This window comes from Molossus molossus, unplaced genomic scaffold, assembly GCF_014108415.1.
Source record: "Molossus molossus isolate mMolMol1 unplaced genomic scaffold, mMolMol1.p scaffold_m16_p_1, whole genome shotgun sequence".
NCBI classification, from domain to species: domain Eukaryota; kingdom Metazoa; phylum Chordata; class Mammalia; order Chiroptera; family Molossidae; genus Molossus; species Molossus molossus.
In genome coordinates, this window is record NW_023425344.1 from 106,919,701 (window position 1) to 106,938,259 (window position 18,559).

General features: G+C 41.7%; 1 protein-coding gene across 1 annotated transcript in view; it reads left to right on the top strand.

The window, feature by feature from the left end:
* DNAJC1 (DnaJ heat shock protein family (Hsp40) member C1) overlaps positions 1 to 18,559 on the top strand; it is a 258,888-nt gene that overhangs the window by 238,378 nt on the left and 1,951 nt on the right. The window contains exons 10-11 of the mRNA XM_036280549.1: positions 15,388 to 15,436; positions 16,983 to 17,434. Coding sequence (XP_036136442.1) covers positions 15,388 to 15,436; positions 16,983 to 17,434 — 501 coding nt within the window. The remainder of the gene's footprint in view (positions 1 to 15,387; positions 15,437 to 16,982; positions 17,435 to 18,559) is intronic.

Sequence of the window (18,559 nt, forward strand, 5' to 3'; positions counted from 1 at the left end):
CATTTATTTTCTGAGGATGCCAGGTACATGGGCATACACTTTACACAGCTCACAAAGTTGGAAAGTTCTTCTGTATGTTGAGAGGAAATGTGCCACCATGTAACTGTCCACTGCTCCTAACTCTACCCTGTGGAGCTGAATTTTCTCTTATCTAATTTAATATTTTGTTACTTTTGTTATTTTTCACTAGAAGAAACAAAACCCACTTTAGATTTGTTTTTACTCATTCAGCCCTAACCCATATTCCCAGATGAAATCATAGGTTCCGTATGAATTTTAAAGACAAGATTAGGCATAATTGTGTTAAGAAGGATTATGACATGTTTTCTGCTTTGAATCAGAACATGAAACAAATTTCCCCACAATTCTACATGCCTGTGTTAACACACATGTGGACACAGTATTGTCCAAAACCTACCCCAGCTGGCAGCCTGTGCATTATTTAATAATATGCTTATGTGCCCTGGCCGGTTTGGCTCAGCGGTTGGAGCGTCGGCCTGTGGTCCTGAGAGACCCGGGTTCGGTTCCCGCTAGGGGCGCATACCTCGGTTGCAGTTTGTCCCCGGCCCTGGTCGGTTGTGCGGGTGGCAGCCACTCGATGTGTTCCTTTCACATCGATGTTTCTCTACTTTCTCTCTCTCTCTCTCTCTGTTCCTCTCTCTCCCTCCCCCTCTACCTGAACAAAAAATGGAAAAATGTCCTCAGGTGAGGATAAAAAATAATAATAATAATATGCTTATGCTGCTATTTTTTTTATTTTTAAATTTTAGATGTTATATTTGGATTTTTAGTTGAAGATGATAAATTATATTTTTCAGCACCTACACACACTTCCCATCCCTCATCTTTCCAATACAGATATAGTACCAATTTTAGTTTAAAATAGTTAGTACTTATATTTCTGTGACAATGTAAATGTTATTCACAGCCAAGCCACAAGGAATGTTATGATGATATTTTCTTATATAACCTATTGTTTTTCTTGGAATAATTACCTCCTTCTTGGCTTGCTTGGAGTTTCTAAGTATTAACTAATCACTATTTCAACTGAAGTATTCATTTCTAATTCTCCAACTAAACATAATGTCACACAGCAGTTTGATTTGTTCTGTTTTTTAAATTTTTTGCAGACATTCCTCCTGCGTACTGCCTCCTGCTTCCGGCTGAGTCGGTTGCTTTCTAGCTCTCCTGCACAGATGGCTGTCCTGAGACTGTCCTTCATTATCATCCCAAGAATTCTCTTTACCGCTCTCCTGTGTTGGATCCCTTGTTTCTATAGCCCATAATTTCATCTTCTTAGATTCATTCTCACTTTTGTAAAGATTTTTTATTGCTTTTTAGAGAAAGAGAGAGAGAAATATTGATCAACTGTTGCACACTCCCTACAGGGGATCGAGCGCACAACCTGGGCATGTGCCCTGAATGGGAATTAAACCAACAACCTTTTGGTGTATAGGACGATTCCCATCCAACTGAGCCATACTGGTCAGAGCTCATTCTCATTTCTTTTTTTTCTTCTTTTTTTTATTTTTTTTTATTGATTTTAGAGACAGAGGAAGGGAGAGGGAGAAAGAGATAGAAACATTGATCAGCCACTTCCTGCATGGTCTCCAATGGGGATTGGGCCCACAACCTGGGCATGTGTCCTGACCGGGAATCGAACCGGTGACCTCTTGGTGCATGAGCCGATGCTCAACCACTGAGCCACACTGGTGGAACTATTGAATTTTTTTTTTTTGCTATTATAATTTTAATATCCAAAAACTCTTTCTTGGTTTTATTTTTATAGCAAGCTAGTCTTATTTTATTGTCTAAAATCTTTTCTTTTTGCCTGAGGATATAATGATATGATAGCTTTCTTCAAGTTTTCTTCTGTTCCTTGTATTGTCACTGCTTCCTCTGAGTTCACCCCCTTCTATCCTGTTTGTTTTTGTCTTGGTTCCTGGCTATCATGTTAGAGACTTCCCCCAAATGTCCAGTGATCCTTGAATATGTCCCTTCATATTTAGAGTGAGATTACTATCTGAATGGAGGGAGCTTGTTGACATTGATTTTCATTATAGAATGAATAAGTCACGATCTGGTCATTTCACTGTGAACGCCTAAATGTCACACATTTGTAGGGACTTTTTCTGGGGCTACTTAGATTTCTCCAGAAAATATTTCAGACTCGTGCCTTGGAGGTACCCATTTGGAATTTGGCCGCCAGCATCCTGAGAGTGCCGGTTTTGCCCACAGTTTAGAAGCATCTCCAGGATGCCCCTAAGAACCGTGCCCTGTTGTGAGGGGTGGCTTGAATGAATCTGAATTTCTGAAAAAGAATGTAAGTTCCCTGACATACATTCACTGTTAAAGTATTCCATGAAGAGCCCTGGCCGGTTTGGCTCAGCGGTTAGAGCGTCGGCCTGCGGTCCTGAGAGACCCGGGTTCGGTTCCCGCTAAGGGCACGTACCTCGGTTGCAGTTTGTCCCCGGCCCTGGTTGGTCGTGCGGGTGGCAGCCACTCGATGTGTCCCTTCACATCGATGTTTCTCTCTCCCTCCCACTCTACCTGAACAAAAAATGGAAAAATGTCCTCGGGTGAGGATAAAAAAAAATAAAAATAAAAAAAGTATTCCATGAAGAACCTGGCAATGCCATATTGGCTAGTATCTTCCTTGTTTTCTAGCAGCTGCACACTCATCCGTCATGTGAGGACATGTGCTGAGCCAGATACTCCTAGTCCGGTAGGGCTAGGTGATCCATACTCAGCATCCTTTGACTGAGGTAGCTTCTCCAAGCTTTAGCTCTTGGGCTTCTGGAACCCAGGTTGACCACTCTCTCCATTGCCATGGCACCTGCCAGCCAGAGGAGAGGCAGGAGGCAAAGAACTAGCCCATAATATTATCTGTTCATATGCTGAGGAAGAAAAAAGCCTCAGCTATGTGAGACCTGTGTAGAGATACATGCTTTCTGCCAAGAGAAAACTAGGGGAAAAGTCCTAAATATAGCTTGTCATGAAGTTACATTAAATCAAAGACCATGTCTTCTGCAGTTGCACATGATGTAAGAACAACGTGTGGCTGAAAAATTCATTGTGGAACGTGAGAAAAATAACACTGAACATTTCAAGAGTAAACTGGCATCCTTGTCATCTAAGTCACTTAGCTGTGTAGGAGACACATGACCATGCTCACTAAGGGCCGATTTTCCTTTCCTAATGCAGCATACTGTTACACTCAGACACTCTGGCCACTGAGCTTTTTATGGACCATCACTTATTTGGAAACTTCTTAATCTTATCAGAATCATAAATGATTTGCTAAAGATGCCAAACTTGCCCCCAAGACGAAATATTTTGCATTGTTGCCATATACAAAAACTAGCAAAAAGAAGAGAAATTCTCAAGAAAAAAGGATCGCTTACAGTTATATCACATTATAGCACCAGGAGAGGTGGATTTGGCAATCAGACTACAATAGTAAAGTAATTGTTGGATCACATAGGAGTGGACAATTGATCCGTTAGGCTTTGCTTCTTTCTAATAAGTATAAAGTTGCCTTTTAAGTGGAAGAAAAATGTGGCTCAAAGATGAGTACCGAGGCGTCCCAGTAAGTTTCATTTTTTGGCATTAAGGATCTGAAGGACTCACATTATAGCAGATACACGTTGTATGTAGCAGACAGGCCAGATTGTGATATATAATATTCAGAATGTTCTATCAGTACAAATACTCACTAACCAGGTATTCTCAAACTAACTAACGGATAGTAAGTTCTCTGGAGAAGCCCTTTTAGGGTCAGAACAAATATCTAACACTGATTCAGAAACTGTTTCTTCAAAAGAACCACAATTTGATTGGATTAGTTTGTGGAGCAATTTATGGCCCAGGATATTTTGTTAACAATAGCGCCTCAGCCCTAGCCAGGTAGCTCAGCTGGTTAGAATGACATCCAGATACACCAAGAACCATCTCTGGTCAGGGCACATACAAGAAGCAACCACTGAATGCATAAATAAGTGGAACAACAGATCAATATTTCTCTCTTCTCTCAGTAAATGGAAAAAACAAAAACAAAACTTTATTTTTATTTGTTTTATCTTTTCCATCACCATTTATCCCCTCTATTCCCTCTTCTACCTCCATCCACACCCCTCCCCCCCAAAATAACTTTTAAAAGAGTGCATCAGCTAGCAATTAGTGTAATTTTTAATGAAATTTATTGGGGTAACTGGTTAATGCCATTATATAAGTTTCCGGTGTACAACTTTATAATACACTGCCTGTGTACTTCATTGTATGCTCACCACCCAAAGGCTAGTCTCCTTCTTTCACCATATATTTGACCCCCTTTACCCTCTTCATCCTCCCCCCAGGCCCTCCCCTCCTGGTAATCACCAAACAGTGGTGTCTCTAAATATATTTGTTGCTTTTTTTGTTTTATACTCCACATGTAAATGAAATCATATGGTTCTTGTCCTTTTCCATCTGACTTAGTTTCAGCTAACATAATACTCAAGATCCATTCATGTTTTCCCAAAAGGCAATATGTAATCATTTTTAGTGGCTGCATAGTATTTCATTTATATATGTACCACATCATCTTTATCCAGTCATCCATAGAGGGATCCTTAGGTTGTTTCCATGTCTTGACTATTGTGAATAATGCTGTAATGAACATGGGGTTGCATATATCTTTATAAATATGTATCTTCAGATATTGCAGGCAGATAACCAGAAAAGGGATTGCTGGTTCATGTGGTAGGCTGCTCTATTTTTAATTTTTTGAGGAACCTCCATACTGTTTTCCATAGTGACTGTACCAATTTACATTCTCACCAGCAGTGTGCGAGGGTTTCCTTTTCTCGGGACCACAGGCTGACGCTCTAACCGCTGAGCCAAACCGGCCAGGGCAAGGGTTTCCTTTTCTCTACATACTCACCAGTACTTCTTATTTCTTGTCTTATTGATCATAGCCATTCTAATAGGTGAGAGGTGGTATCTCGTTGTGGTTTTGATTTGTATTCCCCTTATAACTAGTGATATTTAACAGCTCAGTGTGGTCAGGTAAAGAAAGGAAGAGAACCCTAAAAATACTGTCATTCCAAGATAACTGGATATATGTATACCTTCTCTTCCCAGAGAAGCAACATCAGAAACTTAACAGTGTGGCAAACAAAGGGGAATAGGCTTCACTAAAATAATCCAGCCATCCACCATACAAGTAAACATGTAAATAATAATAACAAGCCCAATTTGGGGGTAGTGGGCTAGAAAAGAGACCAGTAAGCACAATTGCTGCAGTTTATTATCTCAATGTTCAGTTTTCAACAAAAATAAAGAGCCATGGAAAGAAACCAGAAAATAGGACCTATACACTTGAAAAAAGAGAAGGAAACAGAAACTGCCTATGAGAGTGACCAAATATCAAATTTAATAGAAAAAGATTTCAAAGCAGACATTAAAAATATGTTCACAGGCTTGTATGGGAGGAAAGAAGAGGAGGGGACAGAAGAATTTTGATAGTTTGTTCACAAATATGTATATATGTGTATGTATATATATATTCACAGAATGCAAGGAAAGCATAATTAAAGAAATAATGGTCCTGGCCAGTTTGGCTCAGCGGTTAGAGTGTCGGCCTGCGGTCCAGAGAGACCTGGGTTCAGTTCCCGCTAAGGGCACGTACCTCGGTTGCAGTTTGTCGCTGGCCCTGGTGGGGTTGTATGGGTGGCAGCCACTCGATGTGTCCCTTTCACGTCGATGTCTCTCTCTCTCTCTCTCTCTCTCTCTCCCACTCTATCTGAACAAAAAATGGAGAAATGTCCTTGGATGAGGATAAATAAAATAAAATAAATAATGGAAGGTATGATGATAGTGTTGCATCATATAGAGAATATTAAAAAAAAAAAATTATTAAAAAGAACCAAATAAAAATTCTGGAGTGTAGCCCTGGCCGGTTTGGCTCAGCGGTTGGAGCGTCGGCCTGCGGTACAGAGAGACCCGGGTTTGGTTCCCGCTAAGGGCACGTACCTCGGTTGCAGTTTGTCCCCGGCCCTGGTTGGTCGTGCGGGTGGCAGCCACTCGATGTGTCCCTTCACATCGATGTTTCTCTCTCTCTCTCTTCCTCTCTCTCCCTCCCACTCTATCTGAACAAAAAATATCCTCGGGTGAGGATTTAAAAAAAATAAAAAAATAAAAAAATAAAAAAAAAAATTCTGGAGTGTAAAGTGCAGTAACTGAAATTTAAAATGTACTAGAAGTGTTCCACAGTAGATTTGAACTGGCAGAGGAAAGAATTAGTGCACTTGAAGATAGGTCAACAGAGATTATATAAGCTGAAGAACTGAGAGGAAAAACAAATGAGGAAAAATGAACAGAGCCTTAAAGAAATATAAAACACCATTAAGCACCCCAGCATATACCTGATGGGAGTACTAGAACTAGAGGAGAATAAATATCCAAAGAAACCATGGATGAAAACTTCCCAAATTTTTTGAAAAACACTAATTTACACATCCAGAAAGCTCAGTGAATTCAGAGTAGGATAAACTCAAAGATATCCACAAAAGATACACTATAATTTTTAAAATGCTGAAAGTCAAAAACAAGGAGAAACTCTTGAAAGCAGCAGGGGAAAAAATGACTTGTCACTTATAAGCCACTCCCTGCAATAAGATTAACAGCTGACTTCTCAGCAGAAACCATGGATTCCAGAAGTCAGTGGTCAAAGCTATTTTTCAAAAATGAACACGAAATAAAAACGTTTAAAGGTAAACAAGCCCAGCTGGTGTGGCTCAGTGGTTGGATGTCAACCCATGTACCAAGAGGTCACCAGTTTGATTTCCAGTCAGGGCATGTGCCCAGGTTGTGGGGGGCATGCAGGAGATGGCCAGTCGATGTTCTTTCTCATCAATGTTTCTATCTTTCTCTCCCTCTCCCTTTCTCTCTCTCTCTAAAAATAAGTAAAGAAAAAAAAAATTTAAAGGTAAACAAAAACTAAAGTTCTGCAGTCTGAAAGCACATTATCCCAGATGATAATTTGAATCCACATGAAAAATGAAGGGCACCAGTAAAGGTAATTAGGTAATTATGAAAGACAGTATAAATGCATTTTTTTCTTCTTCTCTTAACTGCTTAAAAAGTAAATGTATGAAATAATAAGATATATAATGTATTCTTGAGCCTACAATATATAGGAGGATAATATATTTGTTAATGATAACACACAGGATGGTGGGGGGAGCAAAGCAATATCGGGCTAAGTAAACTACTCAAATGGTAAAGTAATAATTATAGAAGTATATTGTTGGGTTTATAACGTAAGTAGATATATGTATAATAATCATACAATATGGGGGAAGGGAATAGAACTATATAGATGGAATGTTTCTGTATATCATTGAAATTAAACTTCTATAAATCTGCAGCTGATTCGCATAAGTTGAGATCTGTGTGGTAAAACCTAGAACAACCTCTAAAATAAGCACAGAAAAGTACACCAAGTGAAACTAATACAAAATAATATTGAATGTAAACTGTAATTGAAAAATACAATTTTTTACAAGTATACTAAAAAAATTTTTTTAATTAAAATGCTACATTAGGAAATATTTACTTATGCCAAAGGAAGCAGTATTGGAGGCATAGAGAAACAGAAAAGAAATTTTTAAAAAAACGTAAAGTGACAGGCATAGATCCAATTATATCAGCAGTAACATATGAATGGATCGCATAATCCAATCAAAAGACAGGCTGACAATAAAATCATGATCCAATTATATGCAGTCTGCAGGAGATACATTTTAGATTCAAAGATAGAAATGAAGGAAAGGAAAGGCTGGTCAAGAAAATACAGCATATAAGGAGCGACCACAGGAAAGCTGCAGAGGCTGTGCTGATATCAGGCAGCACAGACATTAAAACAAAAATCTTACTAGACATAAAGAGTAAAATGAATAAAATATTTTGTAATGACATAAAGGCTAATCCAGGAAGATACAATTGTTCCCCACCCACCCATCCGTCTGCAGGGAGTACACTCCAAGACCCCCAGTGGATGCCCGAAAGCACAGATACTGTAGAGCCCTACATATACCACGTTTCTGTGCACACATCCCTATGATGAAATTTAATTTATAAATTAGATAGTAAGAGATTAACAGTAATAGACTATAACAATTATAACATAGTATTACATAATAAAAGTTATATGAATGTGCTCTCAAAATATCTTACTGTACTATACTCGCCCTTCTTATGATGATGTAAGATGATAAAAATACCTTATTAACTCAAGAACTTGCACGTTGTCACTTAAAGGAAGCACTTTATGGCTTCTTTACATGTCTGAATTGCTAGTATCACCATTCTTACACTTTGGGACTATTAATAAGTAAAATAAGAGTGACTGGACCACAAGTGCTGCAATATCACGACAGTCAATCTGCTAACCTAGACTGCTGCTAAGTGACTAACAGGCAAGTAGGGTCTACACTGTGCAGCGTGATCTGGGTGGGATGACACAAGATTCAATCACACAACTCAGAACAGCATGCAATTTTAAACTTACAAATTGTTTTCTGGAATCTTTAATTTAATATTTTCAAATCACGGCCTGGCCGGTTTGTCTCAGTGGTTAGAGTGTTGGCCCACAAACCAAAGGGTCCCAGGTTCAATACCTGGTCAAGGGCACATACCTGGGTTGCAGGTTGTCCCCAGCCCCCGGTCAGGGTCATGCAGGAAGCAGGCAATCAGTGTGTGTGTCTCACATAGATGTTTCTCTCTCTGTGCCCCAGTCCTTCCCATCCAATCTATCGGAAAAGTAATGGAAAAATATCCTCGGGTGAAAATTAACAAATAAATAAATAAATAAATAAATAATATTTTCAAATCATGGTTGACCACAGGTAGCAAACAGCGGAAAGTGAAACCACAGATAAGGGGGACTGCCGTATAACAATTATGAACACATGTACCTAATAAAACCACCAAAATACATTGACAGAAATTGACAGAAATGTAGAGAGAAATAGCCAGTTCAGCCATAATAGTTAGAAATTTCAATACCCCCACAACAATGGATAGAACAACTAGACCAAAGATGAACAGGGAAGACTTGAATGATACAATAACCAACCAGACCGAACAGATATTTCTAGATAGCTTCATAGTCTATAGTGTATATAGTCTTCTCAAGTACACATGAAACATACTCCAGGATACCATATGCTACATCATCAAAGAAACTTCAGTAAGTTTAGAAGGATAGAAATAATATAAAGTATGTTCTCTGATTCCAGTAGAATAAAATTAGAAAGCAGTAGCAGGGAAATTTGGGGGGGAAATCAACAAATGTGGAAATTATACAACAGAGTCCTGCATAACCAGTGAGTCAAAGATGAAATCACAGGGGAATCACAAAATTCTTAAAGATAAAATGAAAACATAACATACCAAAATTTAAGAAATGCAACTAGTGCAGTTCATCCAGGGAAAGCTGTCTGTATAAATGCCTTTATTAAGAAGGAAGAAAGATCTCAAATCAACATCTTCCACCTTAAGACACTAATAGAAAAACTACACTTACAACAAGCAGAAAAAAGGAAGTAATAAAAAGTAGAACAAAAATTAATGATATAAAAGGTATCTATTTTTCCAATAAATATAGATGAAATAAATTTCTAGAAAGACACAATCTACTGAAACTGAATCAAGAAGAAATAGACAATTGGAATAGACCTATAACAAGAGAAGTGATTTAATTAGTAATTTAAAACCTTCCCACAGAGAAAAGCACAAGCCCAGATGGCTTCGCCACTGAATTCCACCAAACATTTAGTGAATTAATATCAGTACTTCACAAACTCAAAAACGGAAGAGGGTGAATACCTCCTAATTATGTGAGGACAGTGTTACCCTGATACCAAATCAGACAAAGACATGACAAGAAAAGAAAACTGCAGACAAATATTCCTTATGAATATGGATGCAAAAATCCGCAACAAAATACCAACGAATCAAACCCAGCAACTTAATTATATATAATTATACATCCTGATCAAATGGGATTTATACCAAGAATATAAGGTTGATTCAACATCTGAAAAATCAATTAATGTAGATACAGCATATCAATGGAATAAAAAACATCACAAGATAATAGAAGCATTTGACAAAATCCAACACCCTTGTATTACACTCAACAAGTTGGAATAAAAAGCAAGTGCTTCAATCTGGTAAAAAGCATCTACTAAAAACCTCCAGTCCACCTCATGCTTACTAGCCAGATATAGGACGTTTTCCTACTGAGGTGAACGAGGCAAGGATGTTTACTCCTACCACGCCTCCTTAGCGTTGTATCAAGGATCAAACCAGTGCAGTTAGGCAAAAAGAAATAAGATCAGAAAGAAAAGTAAAACTGTCGCTATTTGTAGATGACATGGTTTTATATATACCAAGCATAAGGAATTCTCTAAAAAAAACTATTGGAACTAATAAATGACTTCAGCAAGGTTGCAGGATATGTATTAATATACAAAGATCAATTTTATTTTTATATACTTGAAATGAATAACGTGAAAATGAAATTAAAATAATTTACAATAGCATCAAGAATAAAATACTTAGGAATAAATTTAACAAAAGAAATACAAACTTTAAATCTGAAAACTACTAAACATTGTTGAAAGAAATTGAAGATCAAGTCCAGCCAGTGTGGCTCAGTTGTTGAGCATCGACCTATGCATTAAGAGGTCGCCGGTTCGATTCCTGGTCAGGACTCATGCCCAGGCTGTGGGCCTGATCCCCAGTGGGCAGTGTGCAGGAGGCAGCCAATCGATGTTCTCTCTCATCAGTGTTTCTCTTTTTCTCACTCCCTCTCTCTAAAATCAATAAAGGAAAAAAAAAAAAAGAAATTGAAGATCAAAATAAATGGGAAAATATTGCCTGTTCATGGATCAGAAAACGTAACAATGTCAAATGGTAATATTCCCCTAAATGTAAGCGTCAAAATGACTACTGATAATTATAACTCTGATAATTATAAAACAGAAGGGTATATCCTCATGACCTTGGATTTGGCAAAGGATTCTTAGATATGACACCAAAAGTACAAGCAACCAAAAAAAGTTTTTTGGTCAATTGGACCTCATCAAAATTAACACCTTTCTTGCTTCACAAGACACCATTAAAAAGGTAAAAAAAAAAAAAAAAAAAAAAGAGTGTGCCCTACTAGTTGCTGCATGGGATGCTATCCAACTCATGAAAATTAGATCTTAAAAAAAGACAATCCACAGAATGGGAGAAAATATTTGCAAATCATTTATCTGATAAAGGACTTGTATCCAGAGCATGCAAAAGACTTATACACTCACTAATAAAGAGAGAAATCACCCAGATAAAAAATGGACAAAGGATCTGAATAGACATTTCCCCGAAGAATATATACAAATGGCCAGTAAATACATGAAAAAATGCTCAGTTAGGGAAATGGAAATCAAAACTACCAGATACACTTCATACCCACAAGGCTGCCTAGAATCAGAAAGTTGGACAATTAAAAGTGAACCAGCCGGTGTGTTTCAGTGGACTGAGCATCGTCTCATGGACTAAAAGGTCCTGGTTTTATTTCCAGTCAGGGCACATGCCCGGGTTTTGGGCTCAATCCCCAGTGAGGGGTGTGCAGGAGACAGCCGATCAATGTATTTCTCTCACATTGATGTTTCTCTCTCTCTCCCCCTTCCTCTCTCTCTAAAATGTCAACATTTAAAATAGAAAAGTGTAGCCCTGGCCAGTTTGGCTCAGTGGTTAGAGTGTCGGCCTGCGGTCCAGAGAGACCCCAGTTCGATTCCCACTAAGGGCACGTACCTCAGTTGCAGTTTGTCCCCGGCCTTGGTTGGGTCATGTGGGTGGCAACCACTCGATGTGTTCCTTTTGCATCAATGTTTCTCTCTCCCTCCCTCCCACTCTAGCTGAACAAAAAATGTTCTTGGGTGAGGATTAAAAAGAAAAGAAAGAAAGTGTTAGCAAAAATGTAGAGAAAACAGAAGCCTCATGTATTGCTGGTGTGCACACTGAAAAACAGTATGGTAGTTCCTCAAAAAGTTAAACATGGTTACCATATGATTTAGCAAATTTTCTCCTGGGTATATACCCAAGATAAAGGAGAACATATACCAACACACACACACACACACACACACACAAAGCCTGTACACAAATGCTTATAGCAGCATTATTCATAATAGCCAAAGATGGAAATAACACAAATGTTTGTCAACTGATGGATAAACTAATTGTGGTATATGCATATAATAGAATATTATTTGGCAATAAAAAAGGATGAAGTACTGATACATACTACAACTTGATTGAACCTGGAAAACATTACCTTAAGTGAAAGAAGCCAACCACAGAAGTCCACATATTATTATATGATTCCACTCATATGAAAGCCCAGCACAGGGAACTCTAGAGAGAAAGCAGTAGATTAGTGGTTGATTAGTTGGGAGTGAGGAGGATGAGAGATGATAGCTAAAGCATCAACATGATGAAAATGTTCTGAAATTGACTATGTTGATGGGTGCACATATCCAAATACACTAAAAACTATTGAATTGTACACTTTAAGTAGGTGAATTATATAGTACGTGAATTATATTTCAAGCTGTTAAAAAAAGGGACAAGGAAGATGTTTATATATTACTCTAAAGTAATCTTCAAAGAATTTGTTTTTTAAAAAATACAGGGAAATAATATTTTTTCATATACTGTATGTGGTCATAATTACATGAATCTATAAATGTGTTAAAATTCATAGAACTGTAATAAGGAAAATTTATTATATGATAATGTAAGACAATAAAGTTTTTAAATACATCAGAAATTAAGAGAGGAGAGGAATTAATTGTCACCAGGGTTAGTAATCCTGGTGGTAGACATCAGGAAAGTCTTTTAGGAGACATTTGAAAGTACCTTGAAGGATGGTTTGGCTCTGGACAGGTAGATAGTTAAGCAGAGGTTTGCTGAAGAAAGGAAAAGTATTTCAGACTATATTAACAATGGCCAAAAGAACAGGGGAGGAGATTTCTGACTAGTGAGCACTGATATTAGTTCTGCTGAAAGGAAGGACACATACAGGAAAGAGAAAGGGTCCGACTGTGGATTTCCTTGCATGTCTGGTTCAGAATTGGACACCTGATTATACAGTCAGTGATGACCTGTCAAAGGCGTTTGATCAGAACTCTGCCTTGGGGTCACGTCTGCTCTGTGAGAACTGTAATGAGTACACTGAGAGCATCTGGAAGGCCGATGCCATCCAGTCAGGTGAGAGTGAAGGACCGGCAGGTGGCGGAGGTCTGGGGGAGGAGGGAACAGACAGCTGGAGCCCATGTTGTGAAGAATGTGGCAGCTGGTTGGGGAGGAGAAGAGTCCAAAAATCTACTGGTTTAGAGCCTAAATGACTGGGATAATAGTGCTATTAAGAAAGGAAGGAAGCCCTGGCCGGTTTGGCTCAGCGGTTGGAGCGTCAGCCTGCGGTCTGAGAGACCCGGGTTCGGTTCCCGCTAAGGGCACGTACCTCAGTTGCAGTTTGTCCCCGGCCCTGGTTGGTCGTGCGGTGGCAGCCACTCGATGTGTCCCTTCACGTCAATGTTTCTCTCTCTCTCTCTGTTCCTTTCTCTCCCTCCCACTCTACCTGAACAAAGAATGGAAAAATGTCCTCGGGTGAGGATAAAAAAAAAAGAAAGGAAGGAAAAGCCAAGAAGTTGATGAGTGTAGTCTGGGATTTGTTTAGTTTGTGGAGCTAGAAGACCTCCGAATAAGATTAGTGGCAGTTAAAAGGGAGCCATGTAGTATATCAGAAAGTGCACTCGGCCTATTTCTTCATCTGTAAGAGATTCGGATTTGAGAGGCAGTATTTATGGTGGTTGAGAGCAAAGATTTTGGAGCCTGACCTGCCTGGGTTCAGCTATTAACTAGCCTTTTAATCTTGGACATGTTGTTTATTCTCTCTGGGCCTCAGATGATGTAAAATGGGGATGATGATATGCCTACCTAATCCACTGCTGTAAGGAATATGTGTACACACATGCTTTTTTTTTTTTTATCCTCATCCGAGGACATTTTTCCATTTTTTGTTCAGATAGAGTGGGAAGGAGAGGGAGAGAAACATCGACATGAAAGGGACACATCGAGTGGCTGCCACCCGCACGACCAGCCAGGGCCGGGGACAAACTGCAACTGAGATACGCGCCCTTAGCAGGAACCGAACCCGGGTCTCTCTGGACCGCAGGCCGACACTCTAACCACTGAGCAAACCGGCCGGGACATGCATCTTATTCAGAACAGTGCCTGGTACACAGTGAGCTTATTGTTATGAAAATGAGGGCTAATCATTTCTTGTCTAAGGTATTATTGAAGAGATGCTATGAGATAACAGAGGGAAATGGAAAGAACATATGGATAGCAGGACAGAATGTTGAGAAATATTATATTCAGGAACGAGAGTCAAGAGCATGTAGGAGGGGCCAGTAAAGGAACATTCAGAGAAAGACGGAAAACTAGGAGATATGATCACGAAAGCCAAGCGGAACAGAACAGGCCGCTGGAGGGACGGTGGTCTTAGAGCAGAGGCTACTTGGGCTGAGTCACAAGGTCCATGGGACACATCTGATGGACGGAGAAGTTCCAGGTGAAAGCAAAGGAAACTAATTGATGGAGCATAGTTCTGCGAGGATTTAAGAGGAAGGAAGATCGTTTCTCTCTTTGAATTGGAATAAAAGAAGGGAAGGCTATATGTTCACACAATCAAATTTTGAGTTGGGAAGGTTGGAAGGCAGGGAAGCCCACGTTGGATAACTTCAATTTCTTTCCCTAAAATAGGAAGCAAGGTCATCTGGAAAGAGGGGAAGGTACGGAATAAAACTGAAGCATGAAAGGAGAAACATATGTAACAAAAATTAATTAATAAAAAAAAATATATGCAATCTCAAAAAAATAAAAGTGAGGAGCCATTGAAGGATAAAATAAAATAAAATAAAATAAAATAATAAAATAAAACTGAAGCATGTTTCTAAGCCACTTTAAATATTTTCTCTAATTCTGCCCTTTGTATGAAAACAAATTATCCATGTCAATATTAATAGGTTATATTTACTGAGCCTTTAATGTCTGTCAGGTATCTTGCTAAGAGCTTATTTCAAACTTAAAGCATCCCTAACAGGCAAATGGTATCAGTATCATACCTATAGATACAGAAGGTAATGTGTGACACCAAGAAAGGACTGGAAGTTACTCATGATTACCCAGCTAATAAGAGGTAGAACCAGGACTTTATATGAAATACATCACTTGATCTGTATTGCACATATGTGAAAAGATTTTCTTTGCTTTTATATTTTGAAACAGGTAACAACCAAAGCCAAACAACTGAAGGATTCAGTTACCTGCTCCCCAGGTGAGTTAGCATCCACTTCACTCCATTAACCTAAAGCAGTTTCTTTAAAATAAATCCCTTTCTACAATAACTTCTCTAAATACTATGGTATAACAGCTTTGGCCAATGAACTGTATTGGTCAAACCTCCAAATGGTGTCAAATTACAGGCAGTAACAAGCCAGTATGTGATGAGTTTAAAGAACTATAAAAATAATAATAATACTTGTCCTTCTGCAGTACTGGGGAACCGGGGACACAGGGGAATGCCAGTCCACGCACCCCACATGGACTGTGCTCAGTGTCCCTGTACTACCCTCCTGCCCCCACGCACTGTCCTTCAGAGTGGACAAGCAGCTTCCCCAAGAACCTCTGTTTCTCTGAATCTGTTTCCTCCAAGACTAACTGGAATGTTGTTACCATCTCCATACTGTTTGCCTGGAACCAGGAAGTAAGAAAATGCCTCCTAAACCTTCCAACTTAACATAAATACAGGTCCAGGGAGAACACTGCAGGTGAGCAAACCCGGAGATTTCCCGAAGTCATCCCAGGAAGGATTCAGCTTGGGGTTCAGCACGTTTTAGGAAAGGGGGCAGAGACAGGCAGTGAGCTGTTACATGAAAGAAGCTGACCTCTAAGACATTCTCCAGAAATGGGTTTTGAAAAGGCAGTGTGATGTAGCGAAGTAGATACACAAAGATCGTATCAGAGCACCGGTGGAGGGGGTGGAAAGTATGAAGAGAACTGGGCATGTGGTTCTATTTGGGGGTGGTTGCCTGCCCGGCCAGTGTGGCTCAGTGGTTGAGCCTCAACCCATGCACCAAGAGGTTGCCAGTTCGATTCCCGGTCAGGGCACGTGCCCAGGCTGTGGGCCCGATCCCCAGTGGGGGGCATGCAGGAGTTGGCCAGTCGATGTTCTCTCTCATCGATGTCTCTCTCTCTCTCTCTCTCTCTCTCTCTCTCTCTCTAAAAAAGGGGAAAAAATTTTTTTAAAGGTGGTTGACTAAGGGTATCTCTGAGATGACACCTGTGGCTGGGAGTCCGAGTTGGTTTGCCCATTTTCTGTTGAGCAGTGATATGCACGGGCATCGACCACAGTGGCAGTAGAAGCAGCTCTGAGCGGACAGCAGATCCCACAGTGCTGGTGGTCCCTGCAGAGGGTGCACGTGGCATAAGCTCGGACAGACAGCTCAGTGATGCTGGTGGAGTACATGACAACTCTGCATTCTGAGGAGCCACCTCCCTAACCGCAGAAGTAGCAGGCTATTCCTTCTCAGAGGTCTTTGCACCCTTTGGTCACAGTGGGCTCTGTGTATACCCATTATTCCTCAGAGCAGTAGGAAGGCCAAGACTTGGAATCGGGCAGAGCTGGGTTCAGAAAGTCCTGCTTTCTGAGACTGATTTTTCTCGTCAGTAAAATTAGGGTAGTGATACGTGTCCTTCTAGAATAAAGTGAAAATTGTGTGAAATAATATATGTGAAATGCCTAGGACGCTGTCCGCTGTGTGAGAGCAGCTGCTGCCGCCCTGTCGGCCGACTGCCCGCCCCGTCTGTGTGCCCTTCCGCAGGAGTGGTGCGGCTCTCTGAGCTGAGAGCCACGGCTCAGGGCTCCAGGCCCGGCAGGCCCACCCTGGCCTTGCCCGACGACATCATCACCCAGCGGGAAGCCGCCCAGCAGGCCCTGGGGGAGCCGCAGGACAGCGATGAGCAGGAGGAGGAGCAGGGGGCTGTGGTCCCTGAAAGCCAGCCCAGGAGACGCCGGCCCGCCAGGCAGCCCGAGGTGGGGCCAAGGGTGGAGCCCGAGGAGAAGTTCCGTGGAAAGAGGCAGAAGGACTTCGATATAGCGGAACACGCGGCGTCCAGCGACGAGGAGAGCCAGAAGAGAGAGAGGGGCCGCGCTGCAGAGGAGCCATGGACTCAGAACCAACAGAAGCTGCTGGAGCTAGCGTTGCAGCAGTACCCAAAAGGGTCCTCCGACCGCTGGGACAAAATAGCCAAATGTGTGCCATCCAAGAGTAAGGTGGGTGAGGCGGGGAGAGGAGGCCTCCACTCTGGTTTCAGACCCCTGGAGTGGCTGCAGCCCCTCTGCCCGATTGTTCTTTCCTGTTCGCACGCTCTGCCTGCACTGTCCACGGAGCCCTGTCTCGCAGCCCCCCGCCGGCTGGGCCCCTGGAAGCAGGTGGAATCTGTGCACTCGATCCACTATGTATAAATGAGGGCAGCAGTCCTCGCTGGACCATTACACAGACCAGGTAGTTTTCCTCGGAAAACTCCACGCGTGGAACATAGATTTTACTCCCAGCCACCCTGCCGGCTCCTGGAGCACTCGCTCCACCCCTGTGGCTGTTCTCTGAGCAGCCCCGGGTGGCTCAGCAGCGTCCTGGTCTCCGGGAGGCAGAAGCTCCCTCTGAGGTTTCTCAGCATCACAGGCCCTCTAGCTCGGGGGCCAGCCTGCAGCCAAGGGGACGAGTGTGGCAGAGGGTGGCGTGCCCACCGCCTGCAGCCAAGGGGACGAGTGTGGCAGAGGGTGGCATGCCCACCGCCTGCAGCCAAGGGGACGAGTGTGGCAGAGGGTGGCATGCCCACCGCCTGCAGCCAAGGGGACGAGTGTGGCAGAGGGTGGCGTGCCCACCGCCTGCAGCCAAGGGGACGAGTGTGGCAGAGGGTGGCGTGCCCACCGCCTGCAGCCAAGGGGACGAGTGTGGCAGAGGGTGGCGTGCCCACCACCTGCAGCATAACTCTGGACTCAGGTCATCTGGAGACCCCGGAGGCATAGCTGTATGTGGGGTCAACATGAGAGTGACAGTTAGGGTTCAGCTTACCCTCTGCAGCCTAGACTTTCCTCCTCATTTACAGCTCTTCATGTCTGCTTGAGCACATCTGCAGATGGTTCTCAAACACAGCGCAGACTGGCGGGAAGATGGGTGCCCTGTGGAAAGCCAGCCCACCCTGGCCTTTGCCTTCCACTCGGTGGTGGAGCTACTGCGCTTCTCAGTGGGGTCCTTCCAGCTCAGCCCCTTCTTGACACACAGCCTCCGGGGCTTCTCTCCCAGGAGCTGTGCTCTTTGTCTGAGGCACCAGGAGCGCTGAGAAATCAAAGGAGCCAATCTCTTCTGCCTTCTGTGCCTATCACTCAGTAGCCTCT